At 42.9% G+C, this 19,106-nt stretch overlaps 1 protein-coding gene across 6 annotated transcripts in view; it reads right to left on the reverse strand.

The window, feature by feature from the left end:
* Positions 1 to 19,106, reverse strand: part of MEIS1 (Meis homeobox 1) — a 140,832-nt gene that overhangs the window by 114,692 nt on the left and 7,034 nt on the right. For all 6 annotated transcript variants that reach the window (XM_005662507.3, XM_021087437.1, XM_021087439.1 and 3 more), the window contains 2 exons: positions 19,039 to 19,089; positions 17,433 to 17,579 (listed from right to left, as the gene is read on the reverse strand). In XM_005662507.3, coding sequence (XP_005662564.2) covers positions 17,433 to 17,579; positions 19,039 to 19,089 — 198 coding nt within the window. The remainder of the gene's footprint in view (positions 1 to 17,432; positions 17,580 to 19,038; positions 19,090 to 19,106) is intronic.

Genomic DNA, 19,106 nt, shown 5'->3' on the forward strand with positions numbered 1-19,106 from the left:
CGAGAACCATCCATGAAAACTCTCTCTCTCACCAACTTCCCATCCAATTAATCATCAGGTCTTAACTATTTCTCTCATTTTTCTTTTCTTTTATTTTTATTTTTTATTTTTTTGTCTTTTCTAGGGCTGCTCCCATGGCATATGGAGGTTCCTAGGCTAGGGGTCCAATCAGAGCTGTAGCCGCCAGCCTATGCCAGAGCCACAGCAACGCGGGATCCGAGCTGCGCCTGTGACCTACACCACAGTTCATGGCAGTGCTGGATCCTTAACCCACTGAGCAAGGCCAGGGATCAAACCTGCAACCTCATGGTTCCTAGTCAGATTCATTAACCACTGCGCCACGACAGGAACTCCTCTCTCATTTTTCATCTTAGTGAGTACTATTCTTGTTAAGGCCCTCTCTGCTTTAAAGAGTTGAGGTCAAATCACTCTCCAGCTTGATAAGAGTTCAATTTCACTAGAATACAAGCTCCATGAGGACAGGAACTGTTATTTGCTCACCCTTGCATTCCGCACGTTAAGCACAGTGCCCGACCCTCAGCTGGCACTCAGGAAATGTTAGTTGAATAAATAAACAACTAACTCCCTACTACCTGCAGAACACATTTTTGGGATCCTTAGCCTGGTATACAAAGCCCTCCAGAGTCTACCCCCATTCCTCCCCTTGTTCCTTCTGCTCCAGTATGTGCTTTGTGGCAGATAGGTTCAGCTTGTCCCTCTGGCCCCATCCTCATCCTTCTCCTCTGCCCAGAATGCCCTGCTCTGCTGTACCTGGCCCCTGATTACTTCCTACTTGCTAATTAAGTCACTTCTCAGATATCACCTCCCCCAGAAAGCCTTCCCTGATACACACACTCACACACACTTCCCCCAGGACAAGTGAGGCTCCCCTCCCAGAGCACTAAGAACACCTCATCCACACTTGTATCATTTTACTCTCACACTGGTTTTTGTTTGTTTGTTTTGTTTTTGTATTCTTTTCTTTTTAGGGCTGTGCCTGCAGTGTATGGAAGTTGCCGGGCTAGGTGTCATAGAAGAGCTGCAACTGCTGCCTACACCTCAGCCACTGGATATGCCACACTGGATGTGAGCCGAATCTGCAACCTACATGGCAGCTTGAGGCAATGTAGATTCTTAATCCACTAAGCGAGGCTGGGGATCAAACCTGCAATCTTGTGGAGACAACATCGGGTCCTTAACCTGCTTAGCCATATGGGAACTCTATACTCTCACACTGTTTTGTGCTGACTTGTTGAGCCTGTCTACAATTCTACACTATACATGTTCTGAAGGCCTGGACTATATCTTCTTCATCCTAATACCCTCTATCCCAGGAAAATGTACTACATTAGACACAAGTGTGGTTTTGAATTAATAAATGAATAACTTAAATGATTTAGAGGATCTCTGTTCAGTTGTCGCCTATACTGTTATCCCCTACACTAAACATCATAAAACATCTAAAAAAAACTTGTATAAATTTTTTTTTTTTTTTGGTCTTTTTGCCATTTCTAGGGCCGCTCCCGTGGCATATGGAGGTTCCCAGGCTAGGGACCAAATCAGAGCTGTAGCTGCCGGCCTACACCACAGCCACAGCAACGCAGGATCCAAGCCATGTCTGCAACCTACACCACAGCTCATGGCAACACTGGATCCTTAACCCGCTGAGCAAGGCCAGGGATCGAACCCACAACCTCACGGTTCTTAGTCGGATTCGTTAGCCACTTCACCACGATGGGAACTCTGTGACTTGTACAATTTAAAAACAACTCACATACTTGCATCCACACAAACGCACACCATCATAAAATGCATTAGTAATTTGTTGCAAGATAACACAGGCAAAAGAAAGTAAATTTGAAGCCAGACATATCCTAGTTTGAAATCTGCCTGCACCACTTACACAGTCTGAAGACAAGCCACAACCTCTCTAACTCTTAACACCCTAATCCGTAAATGAAGATTAAAAAAATACACCTCAAGCCAACATAGCATACATCAATTTCCAGGCATGCAGCAAGCATTCAATAAGTGGCACCTTCTACTGTTTTTTTTAATGTGACAATAACACAGTAACTCTAATTTAACAATAGGTTAACCTGGTCAACCCTGAAGTATCTACATACAGGTGTATTCAGTTGACAGCCTTTCTGCAAAGACTGGTTCACCCAAGCTGGCTTCGTGTATAACAGGGTATGCCTTGGGCTATCTCTCAGCTGAGGTGTGCTCAGAGAATACACAGTGATCTTATCTTCACCTTCAAATAACATGATTTTACAGGTGGTTTGCTTCTCCCCACCCCATCGAGTTTCATTTAGTACCTAATATTTCTAAATCACCTTACAGTATACAAGGCACTTTGACATATCTTTGCACTTGGTTTTTCATCACATCAGTATCAGGCCAGAAGCCTTTTTTTCAGACCGAAATACTGGGGTTTTTCCCTTCAAAATATCTACCGTAATCAATCCCATTTTAAAAGATGCCAAACATGAGAGTCTTGTGTTGTTGTTTTTTTTTTTTTTTTTTTTTTTTGTCTTTTAGGGCCACAGCCTCAGCATATGGAGGTTCCCAGGCCAGAGGTCCAATTGGAACTATAGCCACCGGCTGACGCCAGAGCCACAGCAACACTGTATCCAAGCCACGTCTGCGACCTACACCACAGCTCACAGCAATGCCGGATCCTTAACCTACTGAGCGAGGCCCAGGATCAAACCTGCATCCTCATGGATGCTAGTCGTGTTTGCTAACCGCTGAGCCACAACGGGAATTTCGAGTCTTGTGATCTTGACACCAAAGAGATCAGCTAGCAGGTCGGTATAAACTGATGAAATGATCAGTGTTCGACGTCTGAAGTTCAGTCTGCACCTACCAACAGGCAGCTTTCTCTTTGGGGAGGTCCATTTACTTTTTCAAACCACCAGGGTCTCTTTAGTAAATGATCTCTAGTGGCCTGAAAGAGCTGGCTCACTTCCAAAAGGGAAAAATCCAGTCTCCCCAGATCAAGGGCCTCCCAGCCCATGTGGGGAATGCACTAATGTGTGTGTGCACTTGCTCACATGTCCACAACTGCACACGTCCCGATGCACAGGCACATAGCAGACAGGCTTACCAAATGCCACCACCCCACACTGCCAGCATAGACACATCTAATTAGTCCCCCCTCCCTTAGACTTTTCACCTCTGTCTAAACAGTGCCTCTCAGGGTCCTCCTTCAAGGCACATAACTTCAGCAGATATGATTCTTTATGTATCTCTCAATCAAGGATGTATCTGAGGAAAAGATATCAGAGAGGCCTATCCACAGAGTGATAGGGACTAATGGAGTGCAATCACGCCTATGAAAGGGAGTACCTGTTACCTGTGTGCAGGCGAAGTTGAGAAACTAGAGATGCTGAGAATTTATTTCTGGGTATCTAAAGTCAGCTATGCTGAAACTCCTATCGGGAGATCTTGGTGGCGCCCGTTTGCAGCTGCTTGATAAGCACAACCTTTCTAACTCTGCCACCAAATTGCACCTCCAATTTGCTAGAGCTGGGGCAAAACCTGCTCCTCTCAAAGCCTACTGTCCAGCCTCAAATTCAGGTAATTGAAAAATTAAGTAAAATTCTTTATACAGATGTTCAAAAAAAAAAAAAATCCCTGGAAATTATTAAGCAAAATTCATTTCATTTAACCATGACAATTTTGAGCAGGATTTTTTTTTTTTTTAACACAGTAAAACTGACCCTTTCCCTTTCAAACTTTCAGATGTTTTTAAACCCCAGAAGCTCACAGATACATATCACAGCCTGCAAGCTGTGGATCCCAGCCACAGTGAAATATGCTTGGGACTGGTCTGGAGGTGAAAGCTTTTCTAGGTCCACACTCTGTCCTGCTGAAAGATGATAAAGTTCAGGAGGTGACTGCTGTGCTGACCGGTGTTGGGGGTGGGGGGCCGTCCCCGGGGGTGGCCTGCACACGCCTCCCCAGGGAGGCGGACTTTTTTTGAAAGGTTATCTCCTTCACACACTTCTTCTCCTTCCTCTCATTTCCTTCCCTGTCTCCGCCCCCGCAACCTGCCTTTGCCAAGTCGGCAGGCCCGCCAGGGTTCTTGTTGGGCCCCCCTTTTAATGCTGCGATAAAATGGGCTTATTACCCTCACTTAATAGAAGCCTGAGGGTAATTTTAGTGACTCAGGGCAGATGGTAAATTAGCGGTGAGACAATGGAAATCCAGCATCCTCTCTCAGGATCTGCGGCTCTCCCCGAGACACCCCACTTCCTCTTCTTACAGGTCCAGTCCCACCGTATTTACCATTGTGAACTTTTAATCTAGAAAGGCATCTCACGGACTCTCCAATCATTCTGTAGTGACAGTACTCAGGACATTGGTGCCAGCTGGTATCTCATACACACAAGGGTCTCTAATTCAGCATCAAATGAGGTGGCGTTCTAAAACCTTAACAACTCAGCAACTCTGAGGCATTGCTTTAAATCTATATACACATATATATGTGTATATATTTATGCACCCACATACATACACATACATACATGATTGTGCGATAGCAGGGGTGGGGAGTTTGTGGAAGCAGAGACAGCATCTGTTAAATTGAGTTCTAAATTTCCCAGTTCTCACGTCCCACAAATAAAACCTACAAAAATGATAATTTTTCAAACATTGAATCCTCTATCTCTGTGTAATGAGGCATGCAGAGAGGAGGAGAAGAATTTTTGTGCTTTTTTGCCTTTGGTGAAAATTCTCCAAGGAGTAATTTCATCTTTAAATGAAAAGTTTTGTATCAGGTGATTGTGTGAGCTCTAGGAATCACTGAAGCCTCAGGTTCAGACGTGGGGAGACGTACAAATGCACGTTCGTGTACCCAGAGGACCATACACCCGTCACGTGCATGAGGCGTAAGGCACAAGAATGTGGAAAGAACCCATTTTAGTGTTTTTAATTTCACTGTCATAAAATCCAAAGCAGCTAGGCAGTCGGATACATTTTGAAAATCTACTGGCCCTAAATATTTGGCCTATTCAATTCCTGCAAATATGCATTGCCTCACTCTTCTAATACTCCAGGCCGGGAGGCAGGATGCCTAGGAAGCTCAGACTCAGCACGAGGGTCGTTCCCTGAATGCTCCTTAAAGTCCTAAGTTTCCCACAGCCTGATATCTTTTAGGTCACAACTCTGACACCCGCAGGCCATTACTCATCTGCGGAGTTGAATTAATTCACCCAGGAAATTAAACATGAATCGACAACACTGAGGCACATGTCTAACACCACCCAAAACACTCCCAAAGCTTTCCTGATGAAATGCACACAGCACACATACACTCTGCCCAGTTTTTCAATGCCGAGAATCACCATCATGCCAACGCCATCCCATAAAGATCCGACTGTGGTCTCAGAAGACCATACAGATTCCTACACGGGGTAGGTACATTCAGACAATCACAAGGAAAACGAATCATTACCACCAAAAGGAAACTGCTACCAAGTGTGGACACCAGTTTTATCCAAATCTCAAAACCGGAAAGTAGATGGGTAACTTAGAAATGGCTGCCGTTCACTGCGTGTTCAAATTCTACTAAGCACTTTGTTATGGAGAACCAAAGAGAAGACAAAGCCTCCTTACCCTAGGAGTCTTCGTAAAAGTCTGTAATTTACGTTTCAATAACTGTTCCTTTTCCTATGCTATTCTATTCTGGCTGGCGTAGTATTAATAAAAATAAACTCCTATGTTAAATGGTTGACTCTCTACACGTCTATTCCTGAAATCCTACCTGTGAGCTATCATTTAGAGTTACATGTTAAAAACAAAATAGCCTCCAATCCAACTGCTACCATTGTATTTCCAAATATTTGTAACTGCATAATTCAAACCTTACTCCTCACTTCATTTATTTGCTGAGAACTTTCCGCTGCAATTTAGACGATTTTCTATTGTTGCTATCTAGAAGTGGCCAAAGAATCTGGACATTATATGCCGATATACCTGTGATAAAGTCCCTCTCATAAAAGTGCTTGCTTCCCAATGTTTTATTTTACATTTGCAATGCAGTATTCAGTGTTCCTCACTCTGCAAACAAATTAAGATAAAATAAACTCCAAAGTGTCTTATACATAACAACTTCAAACCACAAATTTTCTAGGCAACCATCCTAGCAAAAAGAACATCCAATAAGGCTGAAAACATTGTATCCTGAACACAAGTAGATACTGAGATCTTGTGAGCAGCTGGACCTCAGCCAGGGAGCATTTGCACAGAAATATGGGGGGAAAGTACTTAGCACAAGATCGGCACATAACTGTCATTTGAAACTGAACCTAAAAACAAATCTGTAGTGATTCACTGTCCTATCTCGGCCACACATCAGAGTGGCCAGCCTCCTTTCACACTATGATGAAATCAGAATAATAGCCACCTTTCCTAACAGGGATTAAGACCGTATTTTCCCTAAACTCTGTGATTATATAACAGTTTATAAAATAACACCCCATTAACAACGACTCCACCTTCCCTCCCCAAATCAGATTTATGTTGTTGAAGGTTGGGCAGAAGACATGTAAGAAGATAAAATACTCCTTAAGGTACTGCTTAGGGTTTACTGTTTGAAATGCATTACGCGCATTCTTACTTAGTTCCCTCGGTAGCTCAGTAAAGTGGGTTCTCTACCCCCATGTTACAGATGGTGAGACTGAGGCTCCTGGAGGTGAAATGACGTAGCCCTCCCAGCAAAGCCTGCACTGTGTATTTAATTTATTGGGCCACTGCCGGCCTGGAAGGTCGTGTAACTTGAAGTGACCGTCGGCGCCCTTCACCACTCTTTCCAAGTGTTTCGGAGATGTTCTCTCTTCTACGTCTAAACGCTCAAACCAGAAAATCCACAACTGTGATGTGAGAAGGAAAAGAGACTTTTGGCAACACGCAGTCTTGTTTTGATCTACTACCTTACGGCGTCATACTTTGAGTAGAAGAATCATCAACATTTACCACTCATTTCCACTAACAATTAGCAACAGGCTATTTTCTAATTCTCCCCCACCCCGGCTTTTTTTGAGCACTGCCTGTTTTAATACTTTCAATCAAAATTTTATGTTCTAAGTGTCGTTCTTCCTCAAGGATTTTGGAAGCCGTGAGCCCTCTGCCAGTATTGAAATTTGGAAGTGGGATGTCCATTATTCCCTTTCCTTCTTTCTTTATCTTGGTAAAATCATCAGAGAGGCCTTTTCAAGGCATCTTGAAATTTCATTTGCTTCTGGTTCCTGGATTGGCTAAGTTCTCTGTATTTCAAAGCCTTTCACTGAGAGATCAACCAAAGCAACCAAGAATTCCAGAAGCAGGAGGCTGAGTATTATCATCAATGCAATTTTTAAGGAATTCCAGTTAATCAGAATGCCACTCTTCCCCCATACTCAAGGCTATTATTCTGGAGGCTATTCCTATTATTTTAACAGTTACAGCATATTTGGGGTATTAAAAGTATACTACCAGTGAAGAAAAGCCCCATAATTGATTTGTTAATGTTTTATTCTCCTCTTTTTCTATTGGCATGTTCTTTACATGCCCTCAATAAATATTAAACACTCAAACAACTCTCTCTCTTAGGGTGGCAAGCAAACCTTTAGAATGTCGAAACAGTAGAGTGAAGAACAATGCACCTAATTGAAATGGCAGGGTAATTTGGAAAATAAAATTGAGTTGCTGCAAATCCCAAATTCCAGAATAAAAATGTTTATACTCACTCAAATGCAGATTGTTACTGGCTTTGAATAATTATAAGAACAAAAAAATACTTGAACACCAACAATACACTTGATATGCATAGAACAAGCACAGTCTACACGTCTCTATTATTTTGTGCAAGGAAGTGCAGGGCACATGAGCCTGATATTTTTCTTGGTGATTTTGTTTTGAATACAGCTTGTAAAATGCCTGGATATGGTGAAAAAATAGGCCACGTCACCGAATAGATGGCCGGTGTTAAAAATGTCTTGGACAAGATTCTTTGGAAAATTGTAAACATATTAAGCAAGGGACAGAAAAGCCTGCTGAAAGAAAGGAAAGGGTTAAATGATTCTCCTACTCAATATCTTACTTGCTCCCCCCAAACATGTTAATTTATCAGCAAGATCAACTCAAAATGTAAAACTCCTGATTCTCTTTGGCAGAAGCTAGAGCCAAGAAAACGATGACAATTAAAATGAAAGTGGAGAACTGCATTTGCACCTGGAATTATGAAATGCTAGCACGCAAGGACGCTATAAGAGATGATATTTATCTCTACACTAGGGATAATCTTATTATCTACCAAGGGCTATGCCACTCTTGGCAGACATGCCACCCATATCTTGCAAAGATAAATTCCATATGCTCCGTAGCGTTATAGCATATTTCCCATAAATAATGTATACAGTAGACTGTAAATAAATAATACATTTATCTGAACTGTTCAAGAGTGAAGGGCAGGGTGGTTACTCGTGAGACTGAGTCTCTTAGGAATGAACAATTTCAAATAAAAGTCAGATCCAATGGTGAGTTAGCACAAAGTTCTTACATTAAAATATTCTGAACCAGGAAGGCAGGGGGCTGTTTAAAACAACTCCAGCTCTGGTAGCAAACTTCAAGTACATGTTCCTACTAAATGCAAAATGCCCCCAATTTAATGTTACTGCTAAAGTTTCTATTCTGATTGTAGCATCATAGCTAATAGCAAGTTACCTATTTGCTGCAATTCTTAACTCTCTCTGAACACTATTGTATCTTTTGAGCAATGAAATAACTAGATTTCAAATGTCATGTATGAGTTTTTGTCCATGATGAACACATTGGATTGTTTTTTGTGTGAATACTTTCAACACGGCGGTGAAGAGAAAGGAAGGCTACAAAAAAAATTTTTTTTTTTTTCAAAAAGAAACTCATGTGCATGAGTTAGTTTGCTAAGACTTTACAGTAAAAATTGTTAGTCCCCACCCCCAAAATATCTCCCTATGGAAGCCCTGTAGACACACAAACTATTTCCATTTCTCGTAAAGAGAAGTACGCCTTTAGAACCTCAGACATTGTAGACTATTTAGTATGAAATTAAGTTTTCAGATCACTAAGGAATAGTCTCTGAATAACAGAAATCACTATAGGTCACAATTAATTATAGCTTCTCTAGCAAATTAGGTTAACATTCAAGAACACATCCAATAGTTATGGAGACATTTAAGAGGAGTTTTATTGTCAAAGAAATTCTTATTCATTCAGCATCTAATATTTTTAAAAGAAAAGAGACAAGCCTTTTATACAAGTTGGGATGGGATGAGAAAACTCTGGGTTTACATCAAATTGCTCCCGTCATTGTCCTTTTGATGACTATGTTAGTTTCATTATAAACTTCATTTTCTAGAGTTTCATAATAGTCATAAACACACTTGACTTTAAAGAGTTTCTATGGGACATCATGTGAATGCAAATGCAGAAGAAAATGCAAATCACGGAGGTCTGGGACCAAATATGGACTGTGAGTTAAGAATCTAGTCACTGAAAACAAACATTTAGGCCTTAAGAGGAAGAACACAAAAGAAGCTGATATGAATCTTTATATCAAGTATTCACAGCCCTAGGGAAGGCAAACAAGAATAAGAGTTTTCAGTTTTTCACCTAATTGTAAAGCACGGGTTGGGAATATTTGATGACTTTGGTTTCTATTCACTCCGGTTCTAAAGTAAGTAACTTTTTTTTATCTTTTCAGGAAAATCAACCCACTTGCGGATAATAACCCACAAGGTACCCAAATAGGGAAATGAAACCTAGCAAACAAGTTCAAGTCTCAGGCATAGGAGGCTTGCCAATCAGTGGGAAAGAGGTGATCAGAAAAAGAAAGAGCTATAGCTCTGTCTTCCCAAATAACCCACAACCCAGATATTTACGACTAATGAATAATAAGCATGTGCTGTAAAGCATCAGGAAAAAAATCAACTGAAATGGGAATTGATCAGCAACCATGAATTCTAAGTTAGCATATGTTGTCGAAGGTAATTCTAACACCACTCAAAATGTTAATTATTTACTTAATACCATCTTCTAAACAAGTTATAAATATGTATGACAAATCCACTGTAAAACTGAAGACTTGGTATTATGTCAAAATGAAGAAAACGAAGCCTATGACATGTTGCTTAAACTTGTTAAACTCATAAAAAGTTGCAATGGTTTTTAAAGTATTACTTAGTAAAGGTATTAACAGTAACAGCATTTCCTTTCTGTGGAAAAATGTGATTTCATTTATGTTTTTGAAAGAACCATAACATCTCACGTTTAAGTTCTTTACCTCATGATGATAAATCCAGTTAATTGTAAATGGAGTCATGAAGACTATCAAGGGAAGAATCATTTGTCGAAAGATATTTTTGAGGATTGTAAATAATGTAAAATTTATTTTCACAACTTATTTATCCGGCTTTAGCTTATGCCATATAGAGTGGTGCATGGAAAAGCCAGAGTATGGTTATTGCATGTCTTAAAGAGAATTAATGACCTAGTTCTGGCTATAATTTGTATTTAACTGTATATACTCATGATACCAATAAACAACAGGTGTATAATTCAATAAATGGACAAATAAGCTTTTTTTCAATGGAGAATAAACTCTTTATGGTATGTTTTAGTCAATTTTAGGAATGCTGAACCAAGAAGTCCAGAAATATAAAATAATTTCAAAAGATTTGCACTCTCGTATTTTCCTTTAAAGAGAACGTATTCCCAAGATTAAGAAATGCTATTTGGAAAAAGTGTTCAGAGAGAGTGTAGCAAAGTGTTGCCAATTGCTTTAATTCTGCACACATGAATGCATTAAATTGATTGAAATTGGATTCTACTGACAAATATTTAAATGAGTATATTCTCGCTTATTTCACATGGTATCTTTTATACCATTTATTAAAATGTCACATTCAGACGTGTGGGAAATCCAGCAACTGCCCGATATAGGTCTGTTTTCTGGAGAGCTGTGTAAGACTCCAAAAAGCTTTCCCAATTCCCATAATGCTGAGGTCATGGGATGTTAAATTAAGGATAGAGGGATTCTTTTTATCTTCTACCCGACATACACATACTCAGCTGCTTTAATTTTTCAAAACTGATTCTATACACGTGAGGTTTATTCACAGATCTTAAGAACAGTAAAACGGCCAAACATTAATTGGATCCCCAAGGCCAAATTTTGGAATTATTATCTAAATTCAAATTGGGAGACTGGAGTGTATATGTAAGACCCTAACTTTTTCAAAAAAGTACCACATCCTGAGGTTTCCTGCTGAAAAAGAACACCAAGTCCTACGTGATTTACAGCGGTGTCGTTTTCCTTGGGATTTTGAGAAATTTAGGCCTAACTTTTGCACAACTGTCAGATACACTGTGTCACATATATTCTATTTTTATTTCTTTATTTGTAAAAGAACACTTTCCCATAGTTGTGGTGTCATTTTAAAATACCAAATTAGTTTTTTGCACTCAGGAGAAATGGTAAAAAAAAAAAAAAAAAAAAAAAAAAGTCTGTTGTGATTATAACATCAACTCAAGTGCTACTTTGATACAGATATGACAGATATCATAATCCCAAAAAGGCCATGGAAAAATGCTACAGTTGCAAACATTTAAGACTGTGCAACAAAAATGACTGAGAATGGGATCAGTTTACTATCCTTCAACTATTTCTCTGACAGTCGAGTCAAATAATGGTGAATTATGGACCTTCTTACAGGAAGTCTTATTTCGTGTTCATTTTTTGATCATTACCCTGCTAGTCCCTATAGGAATTTGGCTGTATGCCGACTTTTCTTTAAAAGTTTCTGTATATATACTCAGGTTGTGTTTGATGATGAAATAATCATTTATTAAAACTTAAGCATTTCACATTGGTTTGACATATTTACATTTCATAAGAAAATATTGCTATTGCAATGGCAAGCATAGCATTACCAATACGAAAATACTTCATTTGAATTCATTTGACAGCATTTTCATTTATAAGTGTCCTAAGACAAACTTGTAATGCATTCTTCAGTTTCTCCAACTCCACCTGCGAGGGAAGGTAAGCTAGTTTTATAACAGGAGGCCCCCATGGTAATACTTCAGCCTATCTGCGTGGCCTTTAAAAACCTACGTTTCTACCATGGGACCACAAATAGTCTTTGTTTTTTAAAGTATGGAGTTTTACTGCATAATTTTCCATCCGTCACCCGGCAACAGCTGTGTTTTAAATCTTTCGGACTATGACAAACATTTTAACATTTAAACATACGAGTGTTTGAAAACATAATGATTTAAAATCTGTTTATTTTCAAAGTTGGGCAATTATAGCATGATATTTCAGTTACTTTTTTGAAAGAAGGGCCCGTATTTTAATGCTTTTTTTTTCTTCCTCCTCCTTTCCTACTATTTAAGCTTCTCCATGTTTTCTAAGAAACGTCTCTAAGTTAGTACCAAATAGCAAGAATCCACACAGCCACTCTCTATATTTCCAAATCATGAGCAATGGAGTGGTTCTGGTGGGAGAGGAATTGCTATTTGAGTGACCTATTGCCATAGAGCTAGTTAAATCACTGAAGAATAGTTACAGTTATGGGGCTTTACTTTGTACAAAGTAGCATTAGTATCACTGCTTTCCATTAACCACAGAACTTTCACTGGGGACTTCCAGTGTGTGTGGGGGGGAGACTAGGAAAGAGGAATAACTATTGTAATATTAGCATTTAGACTTTGAGGCATTGAACAGTATAATTGATCTCAATCTATCAGCATATAATCTGTACTTCTTTATTTTCTCAAATGGTTTTGGAGTGCTCCTAATAAGAATCAATCCATCCCTACTCTGACATGCACACACAAATACACACAGAAAGCCAATGAGAAAACAACAATAAAAACACACCTGCTAAACAACTACCTCTGAAATGAAAGAATACTAAGCAATAAAGGGCCTAGACGGAACATCCCAATTAGCCACTATAGTGACAAGCAGTTAACACCTTATTATTTAATCATTAAAGAGCATCTTGCCATAATTTCCCTTTGACGTACTTCAAAAAGGAATTAAGAGTACCCCACATGACCCACAACAACCATTAAAAGTCAAGTTAGATCATTCTAGGACCCCCACACGTGCAAGGCCTATGGACTGAGAGATTCCAGGATTCCGTCATTAAGTAAGACCTACAAAGTATTAACAACTTAAATAAGACGTGTCCATGTAAAAGCATTTAGAAATAAACTACCTGACAAAGGACCATTTTCCTATCCCTTGCTGTTTGTGTCCAGTTTTCTTACTGGATGAAAATGAATCGCTTGCATTCCTAGTATTGGTAAATATCTCATGGCCTCATCTATGTTTCTTTTGAAAGCAGCAACTCCTTTAGGCCTCCCCATCCCTTAGTAACACCTCCCCAAAAGAGAAAGCTTACATCTTCCTTGGGGACATCACCCTCCACTTTGCAGAAAGGTGGGGGTGGGGGGCTGTTTCAACCAAGTCCAAGTTCAGTTTTAAAAATTTTTATCTCAAACTATGCTTTAGAAACAACATTGCCAACTTCAAATGAAACACCCGCCACCTGGGTTCCCTGGCCCACTGGGGAACCAAAGTGCACTGGTCCAGGGTTGCCCCCAGATCCCGGAGGCCCGGAAGCCTTGTGCTCTCCAGCCTGGGCTGTGCAGCCCCAGCGGCTGTACCCCCTCCCCAGGGAGCTCAGCAGCACTTGGCATTTAACCTGCCTGGTGAGCGTGGCTTTCTGGTTCCACCTCCGAGAGCCACATTACTTCTCCCCAGATGTCAGAGACAAATCTGGATTAACGTGCAACAGGACGCCCTGTGCAGCCCGCCAGCCCTCGCCCAGAAGCTGTTAAATGCAGATTCAGCCGAGGAACCCCCGGAGACCTGCTGTTGAATAAAAACTGTAAACCAAAGGGACAGTTTCTTTGCCTCCCACTGCTTGTGGGAGAACCCAGATTGGCGCCCAGGCACAGGCTCGGCTGGTCCTGCTCTCTGCGAGCAGGCCTGGCCACCTCAGGTGGCGGCCTGCGGGGCCGAGGACTCTTAAACCTCTCTCGACCCGGTTCTTGAAGTGGAAAATGCTTCTATTTCATGAGTGGCGAGCAACAGACAGTCCTGGGAAGGAGGGCTTCATTCGACAGCTCCTTCCCAGAGCGCAGCCTAAAAATCTAGCGTCTGGGCAGCGAGATTCTTCCCCTCCTAATCCCTCTTGGCTCCCCGATTTCACTCTGGATCCCCCAAACTCACGCCCCGCCTCCCCTCGCCCAGCGTCCCTGCCCACCGCCTACCAGGCTCATCCCAGACCTCGACGCCTCGCAGCCGGCCCTCGCCCCCCGCCGAGGCTCGGAAGCCCTTGGTGCCCCTTGCTGCCCCCAGGCTCTGGAGGACGGGAGCGTCCGCGACGGGCGGGGAGCGTGGCGGTCGGGAGAGGGCGCCAGGGAGGCCTGCGCCCGCTGTAGGTAACTCTCCGGCCTGGGACCTCGGGGTCTGGGAGTGAGAAAGGGGAGGATATTGTTGCGGGGTGAGGGGAAGCGGGATTACCGCTTCACCGGGCGTCTTAATCTGATAAGAAAAACAAAACACCAAACCAACAACACTACAAGGCCCAACCGATTTCTGCCGATTTGGCCCTCCGGGAAACCGGCTGGTAGCAAAGTCGTCGATCCCAGGTCCCCGCGCGGGGGGCAGCCTTGGTGCCCCTCGAGGAAAAAAATAAACTAAAATAAACCGTGCCGCCAGCAGGCCCTAGAGACAGAGGGGTTAATGAGCTAACGAGGCCCCGCGCTCGCCCCACACCTGAAGCGTCCAGTCCCGCAGTGCACCCTCTGCTGGGGCTCAAACTGGCTGGGCCGCATTCGCAGACAGGTGGCGAGGCCCGCCTTTCCGCGGCCCGGCCTCCAGGGCGCCGCACTAGGGGTCCAGCGCCCCTGGGGACTGGAGAGCACTGGTGCCCACGGGGCGGCCCCGGTGCCTCGTCCCACGGTCCCCGCCTCCCAGGACAGGGGACTCCTCCCCGGGCCGAAGCACAGTTCTGCGTGCCCCCCACGCTCTGCGCTCTCCTCTCCAAAGGGAGCCCGGCCGACCCAGCTCTTGGCCACCAGGAAGCAGACAATTCCAAAGCACAAACTTGGGTTTGCTGCCCTGGGACCAACGGAGACCTCGGTGAGCCCAAAGGGTCACGCGAGCGCGCCCACGCGCACAGGCCAACCGTGCCACGAGCTCAGCCCCAGCTGCGAAGCCCACTCGTAAGCGGCGGGGGCGGGACGCACGCTGCTCGTTGTATACGTGAGCGAGGCGAATAAAACGCGAATTTTTACCCAGGACCACTACCTACCAATCTGCATATCTCAAATAAAGGTAATTGAGTAACAAAAGTTCACCGAAGGAGTAGGGGGAGAACTCAGCGATGTTTTATCAATTTTGTATCCCCCCCCCAAAAAAAACACCCATAACTCTGGTCCTTTATCTTTGACTTTAATAAAATAATGATTCGTTGAGAAAATGGGGTATAAATCTTCATTTTGGAGGCAATTAAAGTGTTGATTTCATTCATGCCCCTAAGCGATTCTTGTAATTTGCTCAAATAGCTTTATGTACCCAGCACTCTGGAGCTCTTAGAATCCCATTTTCTAGTTAGGCTTGTTGGATTACAATTTTTATTCAAAAGCAGCTACCCGAGGGTTCCTCAGCGGAATCTGCATTCAACAGCTCTGGGGCAAAGGCTGGCGGCCTAAACCAGGCGGGAGGCCGGGCGGCCCGCGGGGTTGAGACCGGGAACCGGCTGCGGGGTTTCCCACCTCGGCGGGGCCACGCCGGGATTGCGCAGACAGCCTGTTCGGTGCACCCGTCTACACTGCCGAAAGTTTGCAACTCGCCAAATAGTAGGAAGGACCGGGAGCGTAGGCGCTTTTAAAGCTCAGCTTTGCCTGCCCTCCACCCTCAGTGGGGAAAAAGAAAGGAGGAATTCTGCCTCCGCCGCGGGGTGACCCAGAGAAATCCAAGCTGCGGGTTTATTTTAAGGGGGCGAGGTGGAGAGAAGCAAACTTTCAGATGACACCAAGACCGAGGGGTTGAGCACTCCGGCAAGGACTCAACAAGACAGCGGCTGGCCAACCGTGATCATGGCAGAGCTTGCAAAGGAAAACTCTGTATGACTGGCTGTCCTTTGGCTTAACAAAGGCCGGCTGATCTCTCCCCCAAGACAGGACTCACGTGCCAAGTCAGAAAGAGAAACAACTCTCTGGGCCTTCACTTATAGGTGGAGAGGCGCAGGCCGGGCCCGCCACCCTAATCTCTAGACGCAATGCTACAATTCACAACCGAGAGCTGTCCTGAGCCCTATTTCATCTCACCCACTCCTCACGTTTTCACTTTCAGTGCATTTTTTGCAACTCCTTTGGACCAATCCGGAGATACAAGAGATAGGAGAGAGAGAGAGAAGATAGGAGAGAGAGAGAGGCTGGAAGCAAACAGTGGTGTTGGGGTGAGAGAGAGAGAAATCCCCCCAGCAACTCCAAATAAAAGTCGTCCCCACTTAGCAACGCAGCGGAAGAAGCGCCTGGAGGGAGGATGCGAGAGAGGAGGGGGCCAAGCAAGCCGAGGCCGGCAGCTGAGAGCAGGGCGGCGGGAGGTCCCCCACCCACCACACTGAGGGAGTCGCCGGGTGCCCCTGACGCTGACACTTCCAAAAGCTGCCAACCCAGAGGGCCCAGAGCACGTACCAGCTGGAGGATGAGTGGAAAGGAGGAGGAGAAACGTCCATATTTATCTGTTTTTGTAACCTCGGCCTGGTCTTATTTTTTCTGTTAAGTACAATAAAATGGGCGAGCTTGCAGCGAGCACTGCACAAAGCAATGTTCAGTGAGGTCTAGAAGCGTTCGGCCGAGGAAAACTGACAAGACAGGCTAATGAACCGTATAGACAGGGAGAAAATAGCCAGCATTTGCTAGATTTCAAACCCTCCCTGTCTCTCTTAGACCACCTATCTTGGGTTTATTCCTAATAAAATAAGAAATAAGCAGATCCTACACTTTTCTTTTCTTCGAGATAGAAGGGGGGAAAATGCTCCAGAACAAAGCCCTACAATCACAGGCGGTCACTGGCAGTTAACACTCCCATTATTATAGAGGGTAAATAAAATAAAGACAAAAATTAAAAGCGACAAGAAACAGGTCAAGTTTGCAGGCAAAGCTTTTACAAGCTCATCTCTCCAGGTCGAATCCCAGAGCTAGCCTTAATGAAGCAATAATAGCCACATTATTCAAAAATTTTCATTTCGATGGAAATGTATCTAAAAGGGACTTAATCATATGCAAATAATAAAAGGAGGTGCTAGTGACCCGGCAAGCAATATGCATACAGATTTTTTTTTTTTTTCCCAGGGATGTTGAAATTGAAAAGCACATACCTGGTCGGTTAGATTTGCTGATCTTGTTATATCTTCACTGTCTGATTTTGATCCTCCTTCTCTATCGTCTATCACCAAATCGATAGGCATTTTCCCTTTCAAACAGCTAATATACCGGTGGCAGAAATTGTCACATAATTCGTGTACCTACATTATGAAAGAAATAAAAAAATGGAAATATAATCAGGAGTTCATAAATGACAATGACAAGTGCAATCCACCCCCCTTGTGAGATCCAAACTTCCAAATAGGGGAAACACAGGGCAATTGTCCTCCAGAGACCCCCAGACGCATCCAGAATTAGGAATAACTTTCTTTTCTTGCAAAATAGAGATATCCCAGAAAATTGACAGTGACAAGATGATTCACAGGCTACAACATATTCAACACCCGTGTTAAATTCATCTGCTCCTGGGGCTGTGGCCATTAGAGAGGTGACCTGTGTGGGTGACATTTAAGGTAAACTATTTAATTTTGTCCAGTTACTTTATCATAAATCCTTTTCCAACATGTATAAGAAAAAATTACATATATATACACACATATATGTGTATGTGTGTGCATGTGTGTGTGTGTGTGTGTATCCAAAGGACCAATACTGTGTTGTTATAGGAGATATATAGATAGATACAGATATAGATATAGATATTTGATAGCCTAAATCCCTATAACATTTGTAATTAGGGTTTTTAATCCATAAGAAGCATATTTTGGGATGCTGCCTTAAAAAGAAAAGATTGATATGGGGAGAAAAGACCTATGGCCACACAAAAAAAGGTATCAAATTGATTAATTGTTTTAAACAAAGGAAAAAGAATGATTCAAAATATGTAGGTTTAAGTGGAGCAGTCTTCTACCAGACCCAGGCAGCACTGACATGCAAAAATTCACAAGAAACCCCAGTGTGCTTGCAATTTAATGTTAGTTTGAATTACAATGCATTAAGTTTTTATTGCTGAGATTTATAGAACAAGCTAGCAAAATCACGTTATCCCACACCCTTTCTTGAGTGTCAAGGTGGGGTGTGTGCAGGATTCCCAGATTCAAGAAATTGACACAACTATCAACTCTGCTTTGTCTCTGCAAAAGGTTTAAAGTGCCTCCCCCACCACCTCCTCCAGACTCCCTGCCCGCCCCTCCTCCTCCCGCTCTGCCTCTCCTCCCTGTCTGACCTGCCGCTGCTCTCAGACTGTCTTCCAGAAACTCGCTAAAACTAAACAAAACTTTTCTGCCCCTCAGAGGTAACAAGGAAGAGGAGGAAGAGGAAGAGAAGAGACCACAGAGGTATAACCTCTGAAGCAAACTCACAACAGCATTCTAAACATCAAAGGGGACACATAGAATTGCAACTATTTATACAAAGCCAGCAAGGTATTAAGAATGAATACAAGGCTAGGGCGCTTGTGATCCCGGTTTTAGTGGCTGAAATTGTAATTAAACTGCAAAGAGAAATGGACTCTAAGATTGGCCTTGACACTAATTACCAGAAAGAAAGACATTTATGCAAATGTCTCCGAAGGCAGAACTTCAGCCATTCTGAACCCTCCCCCCCTCTGTGTGTTTGGGGGTATGGGGGAGCAAAAGGAGAAAGAGCTAGAGAAATTACCTTCTCTAATTCCAACAGATGAAACCTTAATACTTGTATGGCTTGAATCATCTGCAAAGATACAAAAA

This window comes from Sus scrofa, chromosome 3, assembly GCF_000003025.6.
Source record: "Sus scrofa isolate TJ Tabasco breed Duroc chromosome 3, Sscrofa11.1, whole genome shotgun sequence".
NCBI classification, from domain to species: Eukaryota; Metazoa; Chordata; class Mammalia; order Artiodactyla; family Suidae; genus Sus; species Sus scrofa.